The sequence below is a fragment of the Lotus japonicus genome, chromosome 3, assembly GCF_012489685.1.
Source record: "Lotus japonicus ecotype B-129 chromosome 3, LjGifu_v1.2".
NCBI classification, from domain to species: domain Eukaryota; kingdom Viridiplantae; phylum Streptophyta; class Magnoliopsida; order Fabales; family Fabaceae; genus Lotus; species Lotus japonicus.
This window is the reverse complement of record NC_080043.1, coordinates 7,388,044-7,403,367: the sequence shown is the minus strand read 5'-3', so window position 1 is coordinate 7,403,367 and position 15,324 is coordinate 7,388,044. Positions and strand designations below refer to the sequence as shown.

The 15,324-nt window shown below is 35.6% G+C and overlaps 3 protein-coding genes across 6 annotated transcripts in view; 1 reads left to right on the top strand and 2 right to left on the bottom strand.

Moving 5' to 3' along the window:
- The first annotated feature begins 2,440 nt into the window (after positions 1-2,440).
- LOC130748251 (ras-related protein RABD2a) lies at positions 2,441-5,770 on the top strand. The gene is made up of 8 exons (XM_057601435.1): positions 2,441-2,676; positions 3,341-3,413; positions 3,905-3,952; positions 4,033-4,080; positions 4,312-4,383; positions 4,483-4,638; positions 4,735-4,838; positions 5,467-5,770. The coding sequence occupies exons 1-8, from the start codon at positions 2,663-2,665 to the stop codon at positions 5,561-5,563; spliced, it is 612 nt and encodes a 203-aa protein (XP_057457418.1). The 5' UTR covers positions 2,441-2,662; the 3' UTR covers positions 5,564-5,770.
- Positions 5,771-7,063: 1,293 nt separating this feature from the next.
- On the bottom strand, positions 7,064-11,288 carry LOC130745280 (RGG repeats nuclear RNA binding protein A-like). The gene is made up of 7 exons (XM_057597451.1): positions 10,854-11,288; positions 9,519-9,852; positions 9,375-9,440; positions 9,120-9,255; positions 8,587-8,742; positions 8,428-8,481; positions 7,064-7,589 (listed from the first exon to the last, which is right to left on the bottom strand). Exons 1-7 carry the CDS (start codon positions 11,062-11,064, stop codon positions 7,404-7,406), a joined length of 1,143 nt encoding a protein of 380 aa, XP_057453434.1. The 5' UTR covers positions 11,065-11,288; the 3' UTR covers positions 7,064-7,403.
- A 2,677-nt stretch (positions 11,289-13,965) lies between these two features.
- LOC130749140 (glycine--tRNA ligase, chloroplastic/mitochondrial 2) overlaps positions 13,966-15,324 on the bottom strand; it is a 34,642-nt gene continuing 33,283 nt past the window's right edge. For all 4 annotated transcript variants that reach the window (XM_057602434.1, XM_057602435.1, XM_057602436.1 and 1 more), the window contains 3 exons: positions 15,071-15,152; positions 14,800-14,885; positions 13,966-14,257 (listed from right to left, as the gene is read on the bottom strand). In XM_057602434.1, coding sequence (XP_057458417.1) covers positions 14,159-14,257; positions 14,800-14,885; positions 15,071-15,152 — 267 coding nt within the window. In that variant the 3' untranslated portion in view covers positions 13,966-14,158. The remainder of the gene's footprint in view (positions 14,258-14,799; positions 14,886-15,070; positions 15,153-15,324) is intronic.

Sequence of the window (15,324 nt, the reverse complement as noted above, 5' to 3'; positions counted from 1 at the left end):
ATCAAATATTGAAAAGTGGCTGGTGTATTAGTGAGGCCGAATGGTAATGACCATGGTTCGTTCAAAAAGCGGTCTTATAGCGTTCTTCTTGCTGTACTAAAATTTGATGGAAATCGGATCGAAGATCAAGTTTAGAGAAATATTTAGCACCATATGATTCATCCAATAACTCATCCACTGTTGGCATAGGAAAGCTATCCTTAATAGTGATGGCATTTAAAGCACGATAGTTAGTACAAGACCGCCATTGACCATATTTATTTTGAACCAATACAACAGAAGAAGGAAAATGGCTAGTGATAAGTTGAATAATACCTTGATCCAACATGTCTTGGACCATCTTTTTGATTTTTCTTTCTGACTATGAGGATACCTATATGGCTGCAATTTGACAGGCCTGCATCAGGAAGCCGGGGAGTAGCATGATTTTGGTCACGATCAGGAGGTAGACCTTCATGGTTTGGAAGACCACACAATATGTATGCAACAATTGTGCTATGGCTGGATCAATATCCATAGGTAATGTAGGAAGAATATCAACATCTGTAGGCATTATATGGACAACAAAACTCTCGGAAATTGCACTAGTTTCATGTAATCGTTTGAGTTTATGGAAGTGGGCATGAGTAGGAGGTCTGGGTGCCTCTACCTACAATGTAACAAATTTGTCATGGTGAAAAAAATGGAGAGTCAAAGCGGCATAATCAACCATATGAGGTCCTAATGTTGCGAGCCACGGGTACCCCAAAATCAAGTCAGCTCCGAAAAATGACATTAAATATACTAGAACAAGCAAGTCTTGTCCCTGAATGGCAACCTTCTAGTTGCTAATCCAGCCTTCTTTTTCCATGTGTTGACCATTGCCCACCAAAACCTTGAAACTACAATAGGCAACTTAAGAAACTTTGCAATTATGGGTTGTAGAAAACTTTCAGAGCAGACGTCATCCACTAAAATTTGTACTGAGATATTACCAATTTGGCCAGTAAATAGAATGGTGCCCACCCTAAAGCCTCGCATTGCATTTAGTGAGAGCTGATGATCCCCGAGTGGTAATTCATCGGAAACAGTTGATGTATCAGGCTGGTTGATCTCCTCTTCCAAATCATTATCATCAACAAGTTGTAACAACACGAGGTACTTGTTGGGGCACTTGTGATTAGGGGACTCTACTACTCTTGCTAGCCTGGGCTTTACTTGGGGGGGGGGGGGGGGTCTACTTAGGGGGCGGTTCAGATTCTTTGTTCTTGCCATTTCTGAAACATATGACACAAAACAGAAACTTTCAGATACTCATGAAATCGCATGTTAAAGGAGCCTCTCAAGCGCACGTTCAAGGAACGTTTGAGTCGCACCTTCAAGGAACGTCTAAGTCGCTCCCTCAAGGTGCGTCTGTTATGCACACTGATCTTCAATGTGTAATACGAACGCACGTTAAAGGAGCGTCTCACACGCATATTCTAAGAGCGACTAAAAATTGAAACAGATGGGTCGGGTCGAAATCATACCAGATCGTGACGGAGAATAGATGGGGTGGCGGTTTGCGGGGGCGACGACTCTACTCGCTTGCAGTGGTAGGTCGGTGGCGCTGGAGGGCCAGTGGCAGATGCAGAGACAAGAGGAAGAGATTGAGGAGCGGGAAATGGGAATGAGTAAGAGTGAATGGGTTTGGGGGGGGGGGAGGGGTTGGGAAGGTTAGAATTAGTGGGAAAAAGTGGGGTAGTTAGTGGGGGTTGTGGGAAGTTTTTTTAAAAGAGGGAGGGTAAATTGAACATTTCATATATTTTTAAGGGTTTAAATAGATGTGGGTCTGAATAACAATTTCCCCTTTAATTCCCTTCCCTTTTAATATTCTCCTCATACCATACATTAGTCCCTAAACCTGCTGTTAGCTATTTCCCCCCCTATTTTCTCTCCTCAATCTCATGTTTTTCTTTTGATTTGTTGTAACCAACTATGGTATTTCACTCTCTGTTGCTAAATCAGCCATCTCATGTGCATTGGCAGGTGGCAAGTCCTTCCCATGTGTGTTGCCAGCTCATGTGGCTGAAATAAGGATGACAGACATATGCTAATAAGTATGAAAAGTCCAAATTCTACATAGAGAAGCTAGTGGAATTCCCTCCCACCTCCAAATGCTGAGTTATTGAAGAATTATCATGGAAGATGATTCGAACCTTTTTACTAGATTTATATGATTCCTGATTGATGATGTCCAAACTTGACATATAGCAACTGTACTAATTTGGATGGAAGCAGATGAAATGAAAACACTCATATAATATATTTAATATTAGAGGATAATATATGAATAAAAAAGTTACAACACATTCTATTTCATGTAATAATGAAGTGATAAATTCGTTATGCTTTATCATATTTTAAGAAATGGGTTGAATATTAAAGCTTAGGTTAACTAACGTAATTAGAATCTACGTTCCCATCCATGATTGGTCAAACCAAAGCATCACGAAACCAACCAAATTTATAACCCAATAATACACACACCAACACCATCATCATACAAATACAAATTTCAATTCAATTCCCCTTTTGTTGTTCTCTTCTCCTTTCCTCTCAACTCCGTTGGTGCCAGCCAGCCATTCCAATCCCACGTGGGGCACCGATTTCCGACGCCGACAACTCACCGTCTTCCGCCGCTATGAATCCCGAGTAGTACGTCCTTCTTCCTTCTCCCTTCTTCAATCGCGTCAAATTCGATTCGTTAATTTATGCACATGAATGAATTCCTATTTATTTAATAACCCTAGATTGGATCAGCGTCATGAAATTTTAATTTTAATATTAATCGATTGAATTTTTATGTCAATTCAAAACTCATGGTTTGTTTTTGTGTGTGTGTGTGTGTGTGTAATTTTATATATTATTATATTATTAGTTACCTTGATCTTGTTCCTTTTTTATTTCAATGAGAAATTGGATCATGTATATTATATGTCTCTGTTTTCGATGCTATGTCTCGATCCTGCAATATCACAATGTTTGATTGAAATCGAAATTAAGGTGCCTATATTCAAATGCTTGTAGAATGGATTCATGGTTTCAATAATTTGAATGGGAATTTCTTTATGAAGATCATCAAACTCTACCCGTGCACGCGATGGCTGTTTCTTTTTGTATTGCTTTCAAAATGTAGATCTTTAGTACTCATGATAGCCAAGGCTTTATGTTACATTTATATGTAGAGATTTAAAACTTGTGACTTTTATGTGTTTCACTCTTGTCTTAATATATGTATAATTGTCCATGTGTGCATGAAATGATTGTGGGCGGTGAACTGATTCTGAGTCTGTTCTAAATGACAACTTATTGTTTTCAGTGATTATCTGTTCAAGCTCCTTCTTATTGGAGACTCTGGTGTTGGAAAATCATGCCTTCTTCTGAGATTTGCTGTAAGCTATCCATTGTTTCTTATATCCTATATTGTCATCTATATTATTTCTTTCTATTGGTTTACCGTGTATTTTTACTCTTTTGTACATTTTATTCGGTTTACCATGCTATTTACTGGAATTAGAACATTTCTCTGTACTTTCCCCATAATTCTGATGTGAATACCTGGATCTATAAAAGTGCTTCTGTCCCATATATACCTTAAGTTGCTTTGTTGGGTTGTTATTTCTTGCTTTCCTTGTTGGTCTTTCTAAATTGGAAATATGATGTTCAATGAAATCATCTTGTGTGGTCATGTAAGCTCATATCCTGTGTCATTATGTGTGTTTATGTGATTTTGGAAGGTCCTAGCTCTTATCTTGAATGCCTTCAATCTCAATGTTGGTTGAGGTTCATCATGGTGATGGCACACTATTGTTTGATGAGGTCAATGTTTCAATACAGTAATTCTAACAATTTATTTTATGATAATTTCTATATTATGCTACAGGATGATTCTTACATTGAAAGCTACATAAGCACCATCGGAGTTGATTTTGTGAGTACAAAATTTCAATTTTTTTAACTTGAATTCATTTGAAGTTCTCTCAACTGATAATTTCATGTTATATTATGCAGAAAATTCGCACTGTTGAGCAGGATGCAAAGACCATTAAACTACAGATTGTATGTATCTCATTGGCTTTGTTTTGCTTCTTTATTTGCTTATATTATACTTTAAGTAAGCTTAAGATGTCTTAACCATTCATATGTTTCTTTGAGGTGTTGGTTGTTGTTCATTTCTATTTTAGTTTATATCTTCTCTGAAGCTATTATTTTCCTAGGCCATGTGGCTCACTGATATTCATGGTTGCACTGACAAAAATTCTTACCTTGATTTACAATCTGTTCTTGTAGTGGGATACTGCTGGGCAAGAGCGTTTTAGGACAATAACCAGTAGCTACTATCGTGGGGCTCATGGAATCATTGTCAGTGATGATTATCTTATTATGAGTTTAAATATATAGAAGATTCTCTACTTCTGTGGGGATTTCATTGCATTCCCTACTAACTGGTTCCTTTTGCAGATTGTTTATGACGTAACAGATGAAGAGAGCTTCAATAATGTAAAGCAATGGCTCAGTGAAATTGACCGCTATGCCAGTGATAATGTTAACAAACTTTTGGTTGGGAATAAGTGTGATCTGACAGCAAATAGAGCGGTCTCATATGATACAGCTAAAGTATTGCTCTAACACATGTGACTTTCTGTTCTTATTAAGAAAAAAGTATCTAGTGTGTTTTCATGCTTATTAATGATAATTTTTTCAATGTTGCAGGAGTTTGCAGATCAAATTGGCATACCTTTTATGGAAACTAGTGCAAAAGATGCTACAAATGTAGAACAGGCATTCATGGCCATGTCTGCCTCCATCAAGAATAGGTTCGCGTTCATTTTTAATTCTTTATTAAAAAAAAAGCACTGAAGTTCAATATAACACGGCCTTCAAAGCAAACTTAGACAAAAATTAGTTTCCAACTTCCACAAAGAATAATAAAACTTTAGCATATCAATATTCTTCAAATACAATCTATTTGATATTGTCCGTTTCCATAGCTAGGAGCCTAGTTTATTCTTTAGGGCTAAGAATCTTATTGGAGTATATCTTATTTGATGTTTTTTTAGTCACTGGTGATATGTGAAGTTGGATGTGAAATGACTCATCAAATTTTTAGAACGGATAATCAAATTGATCTCATGGATGAAAGCTTGCTGAGAAATTACATCAAATGGAAACATACTTTTGTTGCTGGCTTAGACTAACAAAGTGAATAGTCACGACACAATAGCTAGAGTTGTTGTATGTGTATCAAAACTGTAGTTTTCGAAGCTTGATTTTAAATTTTAAATTTCTGCTTTATTCCTCCTCTGATTGCGCCTTGAGATTGGTTCTGATATTGAATGGCTACTTTTGTTAATTTTGACTAATTCTCTGTTAAACATTTATTTTCTTGTTCTTGCATTGATTTCCCAAGCATGTTATCTGATGGTAACTTCATCCTGATTGTAGAATGGCGAGCCAACCAAGCGCAAATAATGGAAGGCCTCCAACAGTGCAAATCAGAGGACAGCCAGTTGGGCAAAAAAGTGGGTGCTGCTCTTCCTAAACCAGATGATATTCAGATCCATTTCACTTGGTCTGCTGCTTGCTCTTTTGCATATGAGACTTGCTATGTCACTAAATAGTGGAACAATGTCACATAATTCATCCTGTGGTTTGGGAATTAGCCTAGATGATTCCATTCTTTACACAAACTTGAATGGTATGCTTGCGCTTGTGCTACTTGTTAATGATAAATCTATATTTCTTCTCATACCTAATCTATTTTTACTGCCAAGTTTTCTTCTTTTACTTTGTTGCTCTGAATCATGTGTTGTCTTGTGTTACTCTGACATAAAATAACAAAACAAAAGATTGGCAAACAATCATAGAGAGCAAAGGCAATAGCAACAGTTTCACACGCGTGATTAGTTTGCTCAGCCTTTCAAATGTATTTTGGTATAGCTTTGGGCCTTTGGCCAAATAATAAAATGATTAGGTCTAGCTCGCTTTATCTCCAATAAATGGCCATAATTGGGTATGCACATATCGTATACCTTGTTAGTTTCATTATTTAGCTCCATTTTCTCTTTCGACTTCTTTCTACTACCGTGCATTTAAAAGTTATTTGAGCTCATTTTATAATGCAAATACTTAATCATTTGTATGGATAATTTTTTTTGAAAACAAGCATTTGTATGATTAAGTTTATGAAAATCTAAACGTTAAACAATATCATATTTTTTAAGCTCTTTTTAGCATATTTTAGTACGTTTCTTAGAGTAACTAATAAACATTTATACCTATTGAGTTTGCTTATTATATAAAAAACCTTTTTTAAGTTTATTTTATATACTTCTCAAATAAGTGTAAGGTGCACCCATTGGTGAGAGATTGTTAAAGCTTATTATATAAAAAAAATTCTTCATTTTTTATACTCTTAAAATTTAATTTCGATTTCAATCCCTGCCATTGGTGAGAGATTGTTAATGCTTTAGGTGGCTAACGGTATCCCAGTCAACAGTGTCATACTGGTGCCACATCATATGATAGTTCTACATGGATGCTAATTAGGATGCTTGCATGGATTTTCAAGCTTATGTATTTTTTTTTATCCATACAAAATATGAGGTGGTCACTTTTAGTCAAGTAAAATGTTTCATCGGTTTTCCTCACCTTAAAATCCAAAACCTGAAATGCAAGTAGTATATATATTACAAGGACAAAATAACACAGCCTTCACTAAAATAATGAAGTATTAACTTCAGAGCTTGCACCTCTAAAGCCATTAGTACATATAAAAATTGAAAAAGGGAACCAATTACAGTTTTTAGTTGTCATCTAACAGTTGAGTCGTCAGACTAAATTTAATACTATCAGACACTTATATAGTAGTAAAATCACCAACCATTTTTTCCATATGAACAAAAGCATTGAGTTCAACATAAATGCAAACAAACACCAGTGCAAACTCAGCTGGCTTATTTTCTGTGGACTGGCGTTGAGTATAAAGAAAACAATACTAACTTGCCTGAGCTGGGGTATAACGCGTATAATAAGACATAAATTAAAATAAAACTGGAAATTGGATCTATAAAAATAACGAAACTCGATCACATTTATGTCTTATCCGCCACCACCATACAGCCCGTCCCCCAGAATGTCAATCACGTAACAGCAAAACATAACGATAGAGAAAAAAGGTTACAGGGGAATAAGGACCGTGTGATGAACAACCTAAATATACATTTTAAAGCACAAAAGAGAGCTAAAAAACCCTTCTAATTCAGGAAATCCAAGTAACAGTTGTTTTCCTGCTTTAGTTTCAAATCAGAGAACCCAAAATTGAAGAACAAAAATAAAAAAAGAAACGGAAAGAGATATGTCTAAAAGAGTTCTGGAAATTCTCACTTCCCACCCAAGGTTGGGAAGTGAGATGGATCCTGAATTGCTGGAGCTGCTGCATGGTTGCTTGCATTTCCACTGAAACCTCCTCTTGAACCACCACGGCTGCCACGTCCACGACCGCGGCCACCTGGGCTGTAGTACCTCTCTCCTTCAGCAGGCTTCAAAAACTCATTGATGCTGACAGACTAAGAATATAAAGCCCAATACATCAAAGTTAGTTACGAGAAAAAAGCAGGAAATAAGCAAAGAAAATTAAAGAGGCTGCTAAGTGTAAAGACTGATACAAGAAGAATGAGAGAATAAAGATTGGAACCAAGGCTGAATTCACATTTGGTTATGAATGAATGATAAACAAAATTGATACAAATGCATGTAGCTAAGAAATTCTACTAGTAACAGAAATACAGAGTTAAGTGATTATTAAGGAATCTAGAAAGATAACAAAATTAAAAACAAAGTATCACAGCTACACAATAAAGAATGGCAACATCAATTGAAATGTAAAGCTGTACAGTAGTACAAGGAGATAAAAAGGGACAGTGGCTCAGCCTGCATGAATTCAAACTCCTTTACACTTCACTAAAAACACAAGAGAATCTTCCACAATCACCCAGAAAATTAGGATAAAGGAGATAAAAAAGGATAGAGAACATGTCCATGTCAAGAAACTTGTACATCAGATGGAAAAGCAAGGTTTGCTTACAGGAAAGGGAAGTTAAAACACCCATTTTAATGTCTCTTTTAACAACTTGGTCAAAAAATTTCTCACTTCATTTTAACCCATAATATCAATAATTATGACATTTTCAACATACTAAAAGATTTTACACCCCAAAATTGGTGTTTTCAATTAAATCAATTGTTGTTCAGTGAGTAGGTTATCAAAAGTTAGACTATAATCAACTGATAAGCTTTCAAAACACAAGTATTGGAGGTAGGTAATCACCATAAACAAGGAGACTGGCTCATCGTGAAGTTTAATACAGAGTAACCAAATATGAACCAAAGGCTAAAAAATCCTACCTTCTTTGATTTCTCCTTCTCAATAGCATCTCTGCGCTTATCCTTGTCAGATCCCTGGACAGAAATTAAAGGTAAGGTGTAAAGACATATTTATAGGCATCAGTTCACTAATATAATATAAACTAAAAGTTAGAATGGTGTAAGGGAGAAAATTCTTACCAATTTAGCAAAGATCTCATCATTGTCTTTCTTGTGGGAAAGTGGCTGCATGGATTCAAACTCCTTAGCATCCACCTTTCTCACTTCAGTCTTGAGTGCTTGCAGGGCTTTTCTTTTCTCTTCCAGCACCTTCTCATATTCTTCCAGTGTCATCTCCTATCACAGTTTAGATTGCATTTAGAGAAGGACAAACAGAAGCCAATAGAATATAAATTCAACATGTAACACTTAATACAGAAACTATATGAGCAAAAATAATGCATGCAGATCAAGTCCCTAACACTTTCAAAAGGTAAGCCAACACTGGATGAAAACATCAATTCATAATCAAGAAAACAATGCTGAGCAAGAGTTTCTTTCTAGTAAAGCATCCCATGCAATTCACAAGATGAACTTACAACCAAAACTGAACTTGAATGATTTATCATTCAATCACAAGACACAACTCTTCTGTTAGTCTCTGGATAATGAAATGCATGAAATTCAGAAGATGCAGGTTCAAGATAAATGGAGAAAGCTTTAAGATTATTAACCTTATCCTCAGGCTCCTTTTCTTCATTTTCATTAACAGGGCTTTCCTTGTTTCCATCTGCTGCCTCTTGTTCCTCAGCTGCAGGCTTCTCATCACCCACATTCTTTTCAGCTTCATTCACCACTTCCTCAGTGACCCTAAAATATAATATAAAAAGGAAAGAGCATGTAAACAATTGACTAACAATTTAAAGCCACAGGAATCATGCTCCGAACTTTATTATTACTATTAAAATTATGGAAACAGATTAGCTTACTGAGCAATTTCATCAGACTGTGTTCCCCAGTTACCACGTCCAGCACCTTCACGTTTGAACCCACCTCTGCAAGTAAACAATCTCAACACAGATAGAAACAAAGTTGAAAGAATGAAATTATTTGTAATAAGGAATTGATGTTACCCTCGTCCGGTCCCACTGTGGCGTTCAAATGTTCTCCGTGGGCGTCCATCTTCACCAGCTTCACCGTTGCTAAAACCGCCACGGCGACCACCACCACCGCCACCGCGATAAGGTGCCCGAGGAGCACCATAACCGCGTCTTTCTGAGGGGTTTCCAGTATCTCCTTCAAAAGCACCTTCATTAATGGGGGCTCCAGAGGAAGGAAATGAGTTATCATCATTAGGAAAATCACGGCCAAAGCCACTTCCACCACGACCACCGCGTCCAAATCCACGTCCACCTCCTCGGCCACCCCCACGGCCGCCACGAGAAGCTTCATTCTTGGACTCCCTCACTATCAGTAGAGAAGAAGAAAATATTAATATACAAGAAAATTGATACAAGAAGCATCATCAATACAATGGCCATTCATGAATGAAGGTAGCGGATATAAAAAAACACCAATGTAAACCTACTAACACAAAGAATAGATATACAAGGAACAAATTCATCTTATTATTCGGGTGATACCCTACCACATTGCATAAAGGAAGTATGGAACAAGGCCAAAGGAAAATAATAATTCAAAGTGTGTTTGAACTGCAAGGTCTATCATAGAACTTCACATCCTCAATCTTCAATAAGAAAACAGAGACACAAGCTGACAAAAACAGACTGTAATCCTAGCAAAAAACAATTTACATTTAATGCCTTTGAACATAGAAAACTAACAGTTAAAAGCCTTTGACTTAAAACTAGTAACAAAACCATTAACATTGACGATAGCGAAAGCTTGTTCAGCCGCATTTGTGAACATCCAACATAGCTTCAGATTCATAATAATATCTAACATACACTAACCAAAAAGTATCATAGACTAAATAAAATTTACACCAATAAGCATTGCCAGTTTGCCACCAATGAATCAGTGAAGACATGAAATCCAACAATTAAAAAAAGGTCCAGACATTCAGGAACATAGTTAAGCAAGACATAATAACATAGAAACAAACAAAACAAAAACCAAAAGCCACGTTTCATAAAACAAAGAAAACAGATAAACTCCATTAACCCTTGAGAAACACATGGACAAAATCAACAGCTTCATAGATCCGAAAATCAAAAAGTCAGAAAACAACCATGTGAATTAATGAAGGAATGAAAATAAAAAGCATTTCAATCATTGAATCAGCAAACACACAAAACCCAAATCACAGGAAAAAAAAACAGACAATTCCAAACATCAAGGAAACAGAGTACAGTAACAAACAAAACAGGAAAACCTCACACACACTTTTTCAATCTCAAAACTCAAACCCATCAAAAAATTTCATGATGAGAGAAGAAAAACTATACCAGCCTGAGTGGGAGGAAGCGGCTTGGAAGGCAACTGGGCCGGCTTGTTCTGCTGAGCCGCCGGACCGGCCTTCCCATGCTCCTGACCCTTCTTGGGCGCCGCCGCAGCAGCCGCAGCAGCAGCAGCCGCCTTCTGCTGCTCAGCAACAATCAACTGCGACGGGTCCTCAGCATCATCACCGAGCAAATCAAAAGGATTCATGGTTGCCATTTCGTCTTGTCACAAACACAGAAAACCAAACCAAACCACCGCACGTTGTTGTTGTTGTTGTTGTTTGATACGAGAAACAACGAAACGCTTAGCTTAACGATGACACCATCGTTGTTGTTGTTGTTTCAGATCGGAAGAGGAAGAAGAGAAAAACCCTAGCCGTCAAGAGTAAGAGAAGAGGAGAAGAGAGTGAAGAGTGTGTGACGGCAACCTAATCTCTACGAGACTCAATTTATTTGGTTTTTTTCGGGCTTGGCCATACCTCGTGCAATACCCATAGATGAATTTTTTTATTATTTTTCTTTTTAAGTTTGGGATTAATGTTATATTTTTAAGCAATTACTCATGCTAATCAGAAATAAAAATTAATATTATTAGTTTGTAAAAAAAATTATTTTTATTGGGCTTGTCTAAATGGCCCAAGGAAAAACTTTAGTTAAATCACTATAGTCTTAGGTGAACCAATAACATAAGTTGGGCTAGAAATTCCACTTAAGGTAATTTAACCCAAATTTTTTAGGATCATTTACACAACTCTATTTTATTACTCACACTATTACGGATTTGGATCCTTTCAATCTAAATCTTTCTCAATTCATAATTTGTACCGTTGATTTTAAATTCAATAGTCTACAAATTTTTGACATTTAAATAATTTGCTTCGAATCATGAGATAGAGTTTAAACCATGAATGTTTTGAACCTTTTGATCTAAACTTAATGGTTTCGGGTTTTGGATTGAGGGGATCCAAATTTGTTATTTTATTTTCAATCACGGAATATGAACACGGAAAATACGAATTTTTTTTTATCACAATTATATTTAACTTTTTGTGTTATTTCTTATTATATTTATTTATTTTAATAATTCTATGATATAAGATTGTAAAATAGTCAAAATTAAATGAAGTGTTTAGGGTTTATGATTGTGATGATGTCATATGTTTGTTTTCTTATCCATGACTGATATGCATCTCTACTCTCTAGCCTTTGTTTCAGCTTGATATCAAATATGTCTTCCTCCATAGTGAACTTTGGAAGGAAATTTATATGGATAAACCTCCTGATTTTGTTGCTAAAGGGGTACATTCTAGATTTCATACTTTATCGCTATCTTTATGAGTTTATGGCCTTAAGCAGTCACCTCAAGCTTGGTTTGGAAGGTTCAGTACTAGAGTTTGGTATGACACATTGTGAATGTGACCATATGCATAGTCCTATAGGAAAATGAACCTATCAAGTTGTTTAAATTGATGATACTGTTATCACTAGAGATGATCATAATGACATTGATACAATGAAGCAACACTTACTTGATCACTTTCAAACCAAGGAATCGAGCTTACTCAAATTCTTTTTGGATATTGAAGTAAGTCAATCTGGTTGTGATATTATTGTTTCTCAGAGGGAGGGAGTATGTCTTGGATATCCTCAAAGAAGTTGGCATGTTAGATTGCAAACAATTGGATACTTCTATTGATCTTTATCTTAAACAACTCCCAAGATGTGGGGGGGGGGGGGGGGCTTTGACTAATCCTAGTAGATATGGAAGACTTCTTGCCAAGTTAAGTTACCTTATCATTACTCATCTGGTATCTGAAAATTTAACTTGTTGTTTCTATGGTGAGACAATTTCTTAAGTCCCATTGTCATATTCATTGAGATGCAACTATCCGAATCTTGATGTATGTCAAGAAATATCATGGTCAAGTTCCCATTGTCATAATCATTGACATGTTTGGTTCTCTCCTGGCTAAAAGAACACTTATAATAAAACCTAGATTGGTGCGAGACATAAGGGCATGAATGAGCTCCAAAAGTTTGGCATCTGTGTGTTAAGCTTGACATGTAGTTCATCTGGATGTGAATGTAATTGGAGCGCCTTTAAAACGGGAAGATTTCAATCATCTACTCCTCTTATTTAAATTACCCAAGTCCTCTTTCTCATGCTCATGAATTTGTCTCTCATCCAATTGTTTAGATCCACAAAAAATGAGAAATTGATTGAAGCAGCAAATGATGAACGATGTTGTCTTTGTCATGCTAATTCCAAAATTAGCCAAGAAGAAGCAAATAAAAAAGCCACAAAGTTCAACCCTGATGACCTTTCAAGTGATGATGAGTGGATTATGGAGGAAGATTATGAAAACATTGAAGGCTCAGATGCGGACAACTTGAATTTGAAAACTCCAAATGGAAATGAAAATGAGGGCTTGGTTCTAGAGGAAGAGAATCAATGAAATTGAGACTTTGAGTGATGAAGGTGAAGAAAATTAAGATGAAGCTGAAGAAAATGAAGATGAAGCCGAATGGGGTGATGATTGTATGAATGTTAATTTGAATGATTTTTTAGGCCTTCGTTAGTGCTTTATGTTTTGAAATGTTATGCTTTTGTATTCATGTTAAGCCTTTGAAACATTGTTGGTAGAAGTACATCTTCCCCTTTGATTTACATTGAAGATGTAAAGCTTTCATTTGGTACGTGAGTACTTTATTTATGGATTATGCAAGTTTGTTAGAGTGCTTGTTATTATTGAAAGGTTTTTTTCTTATTTATATTATGGTATTAAAATCTTTTGCAAAGTCGAAAAATGCAAGTCATTTCGTTATTTGTGTACATCAAAATTGAGCTTTTGGAATGTAAAAAAGAAATTTTAGCTTTCACATTTTTGACTGCGGAACATTAAAAACAATTTTACATATTGCATTTTAGATTGCAAAGTGATAAAAATCTTAAGGGTACTTTTGGAAGTTAATGATTTGGGATGTTGTTAGATGTAAGGGTGATGATTCTAGTTTGCCCAACTTTGAGTCCTATGTCCTTCCCTAGTAGTTTAATTACTAAATCCTTGACAAAAAAAACTTGAAAAAATTGAAAATATATCCTTCAAGGTTTTGAAAATATAGAACCATACACTAGCTCTTATTAGATGAATGAATAAACATTACAAGCGAAATATTTAACATTGCTAAAAAAAATTACACCAAGGAAACAACCTCGTATTACATTCCAGCCAAATTGCTGAAGTCATTTCAAGCCTCAAAAAAGATGGTCTATCCTATGAGAAATAAATAATGTTTCTTCTTGCCAATCCTTAAAATCCTGGTATAACTGTAAGGTCTGCTATTCCTTTAGGGAGTTCAGCAATTCCTTTTAGCAGCGCTAGCCTGTTTTCTCTGATCTTGTCATCATCCTAAATTAACACAAAAAGTAAAATTAGAGTACTCTTTCCCATTAAATTTTTCTGTCATAGCAATCCAACTCAAACTGCAGGTAATATAGATGGCATACTCAGGGAGGGAACCAGAAAACATGGGTAAGGGGGCGAAAATTGAACATATTAAGCAAAATTAAGAGTGACTAGTTCAAAGATGCAGAATTAAAAGTTAATAAGAGGGCAAAAACAACATTTGAATACTATCTAGTATTTTATTCAGAAATTTCTCTTGGGGGCGACTCCCCCATTTTACCCTACCTAGGTCCGTCCCTGGCTATACTTAATGTAAAAAATACAATTTATATAGATGTAACCATAATTTTAAATTCCAGCATTTGTAATAAGACTACATTTAAGAAGAAAATAGACCTACAATAACTATTCCTTTAAAGAACCAGTATTTCTAAGTCAATTTTTATTGTTACCATGGAAGAATATTTGAAAGTGCTTACATTAGATTCAACACAAAATGAACAACCAATTTCTAATTCTTTAATTGAGCAGTAAGAGTAACATACCACCATTACGAAGACATTATTAAAGAAATCCTCAAGAGGCTGTACAAGCTGAGATGAAATATCTACAAAATCATCGATGTCAATACCTGTACAAAGAGGGAAATTTCAAAATCAGAATACATTAGTAAAATGGAAAAGAAATCAATGCTCCATGCAAAAAGAAATTAATTATATTGAAAAATACCAAGCGAAGTTCGAGTAATATGTTATATTCCATGAGCATAAAACTAATACCAATAATATGCACAAAACCTAAAGATATAAATAATACCAGGATTGATACTCTTTTTGACTGACAAAAATGTGCTCCACAAAACTCTTTCTTCATTTGTCTCAAAAGCAGCCACGTCCACCTAATTATGTAAGATTAAGCATTAACAGATTTTCCAACACTCATAACTGTAATAAAAAAGAATAACAGCAATTTCTATACATAAATAAATAAATGTCAATCATTACAGATCAAATATATGAATCCAAACTAATTTGTAGCTATGTTCTCATCATTTTCATGCCGGGAACAAA

Bases quoted from the DNA above. Each gene is read 5' to 3' on its own strand.
- LOC130748251 (XM_057601435.1), top strand. The intron at 3,414-3,904 runs GTAAGCTATCCA...ATTATGCTACAG, and splicing joins GCCTTCTTCTGAGATTTGCT to GATGATTCTTACATTGAAAG. The intron at 4,384-4,482 runs GTCAGTGATGAT...TTCCTTTTGCAG, and splicing joins GTGGGGCTCATGGAATCATT to ATTGTTTATGACGTAACAGA.
- LOC130745280 (XM_057597451.1), bottom strand. From the start codon at position 11,064: ATGGCAACCATGAATCCTTTTGATTTGCTCGGTGATGATGCTGAGGAC. The intron at 9,853-10,853 runs GTATAGTTTTTC...CTCTACTGATAG, and splicing joins GCTTCCTCCCACTCAGGCTG to TGAGGGAGTCCAAGAATGAA. The intron at 9,256-9,374 runs GTAAGCTAATCT...ATTATATTTTAG, and splicing joins CAGTCTGATGAAATTGCTCA to GGTCACTGAGGAAGTGGTGA.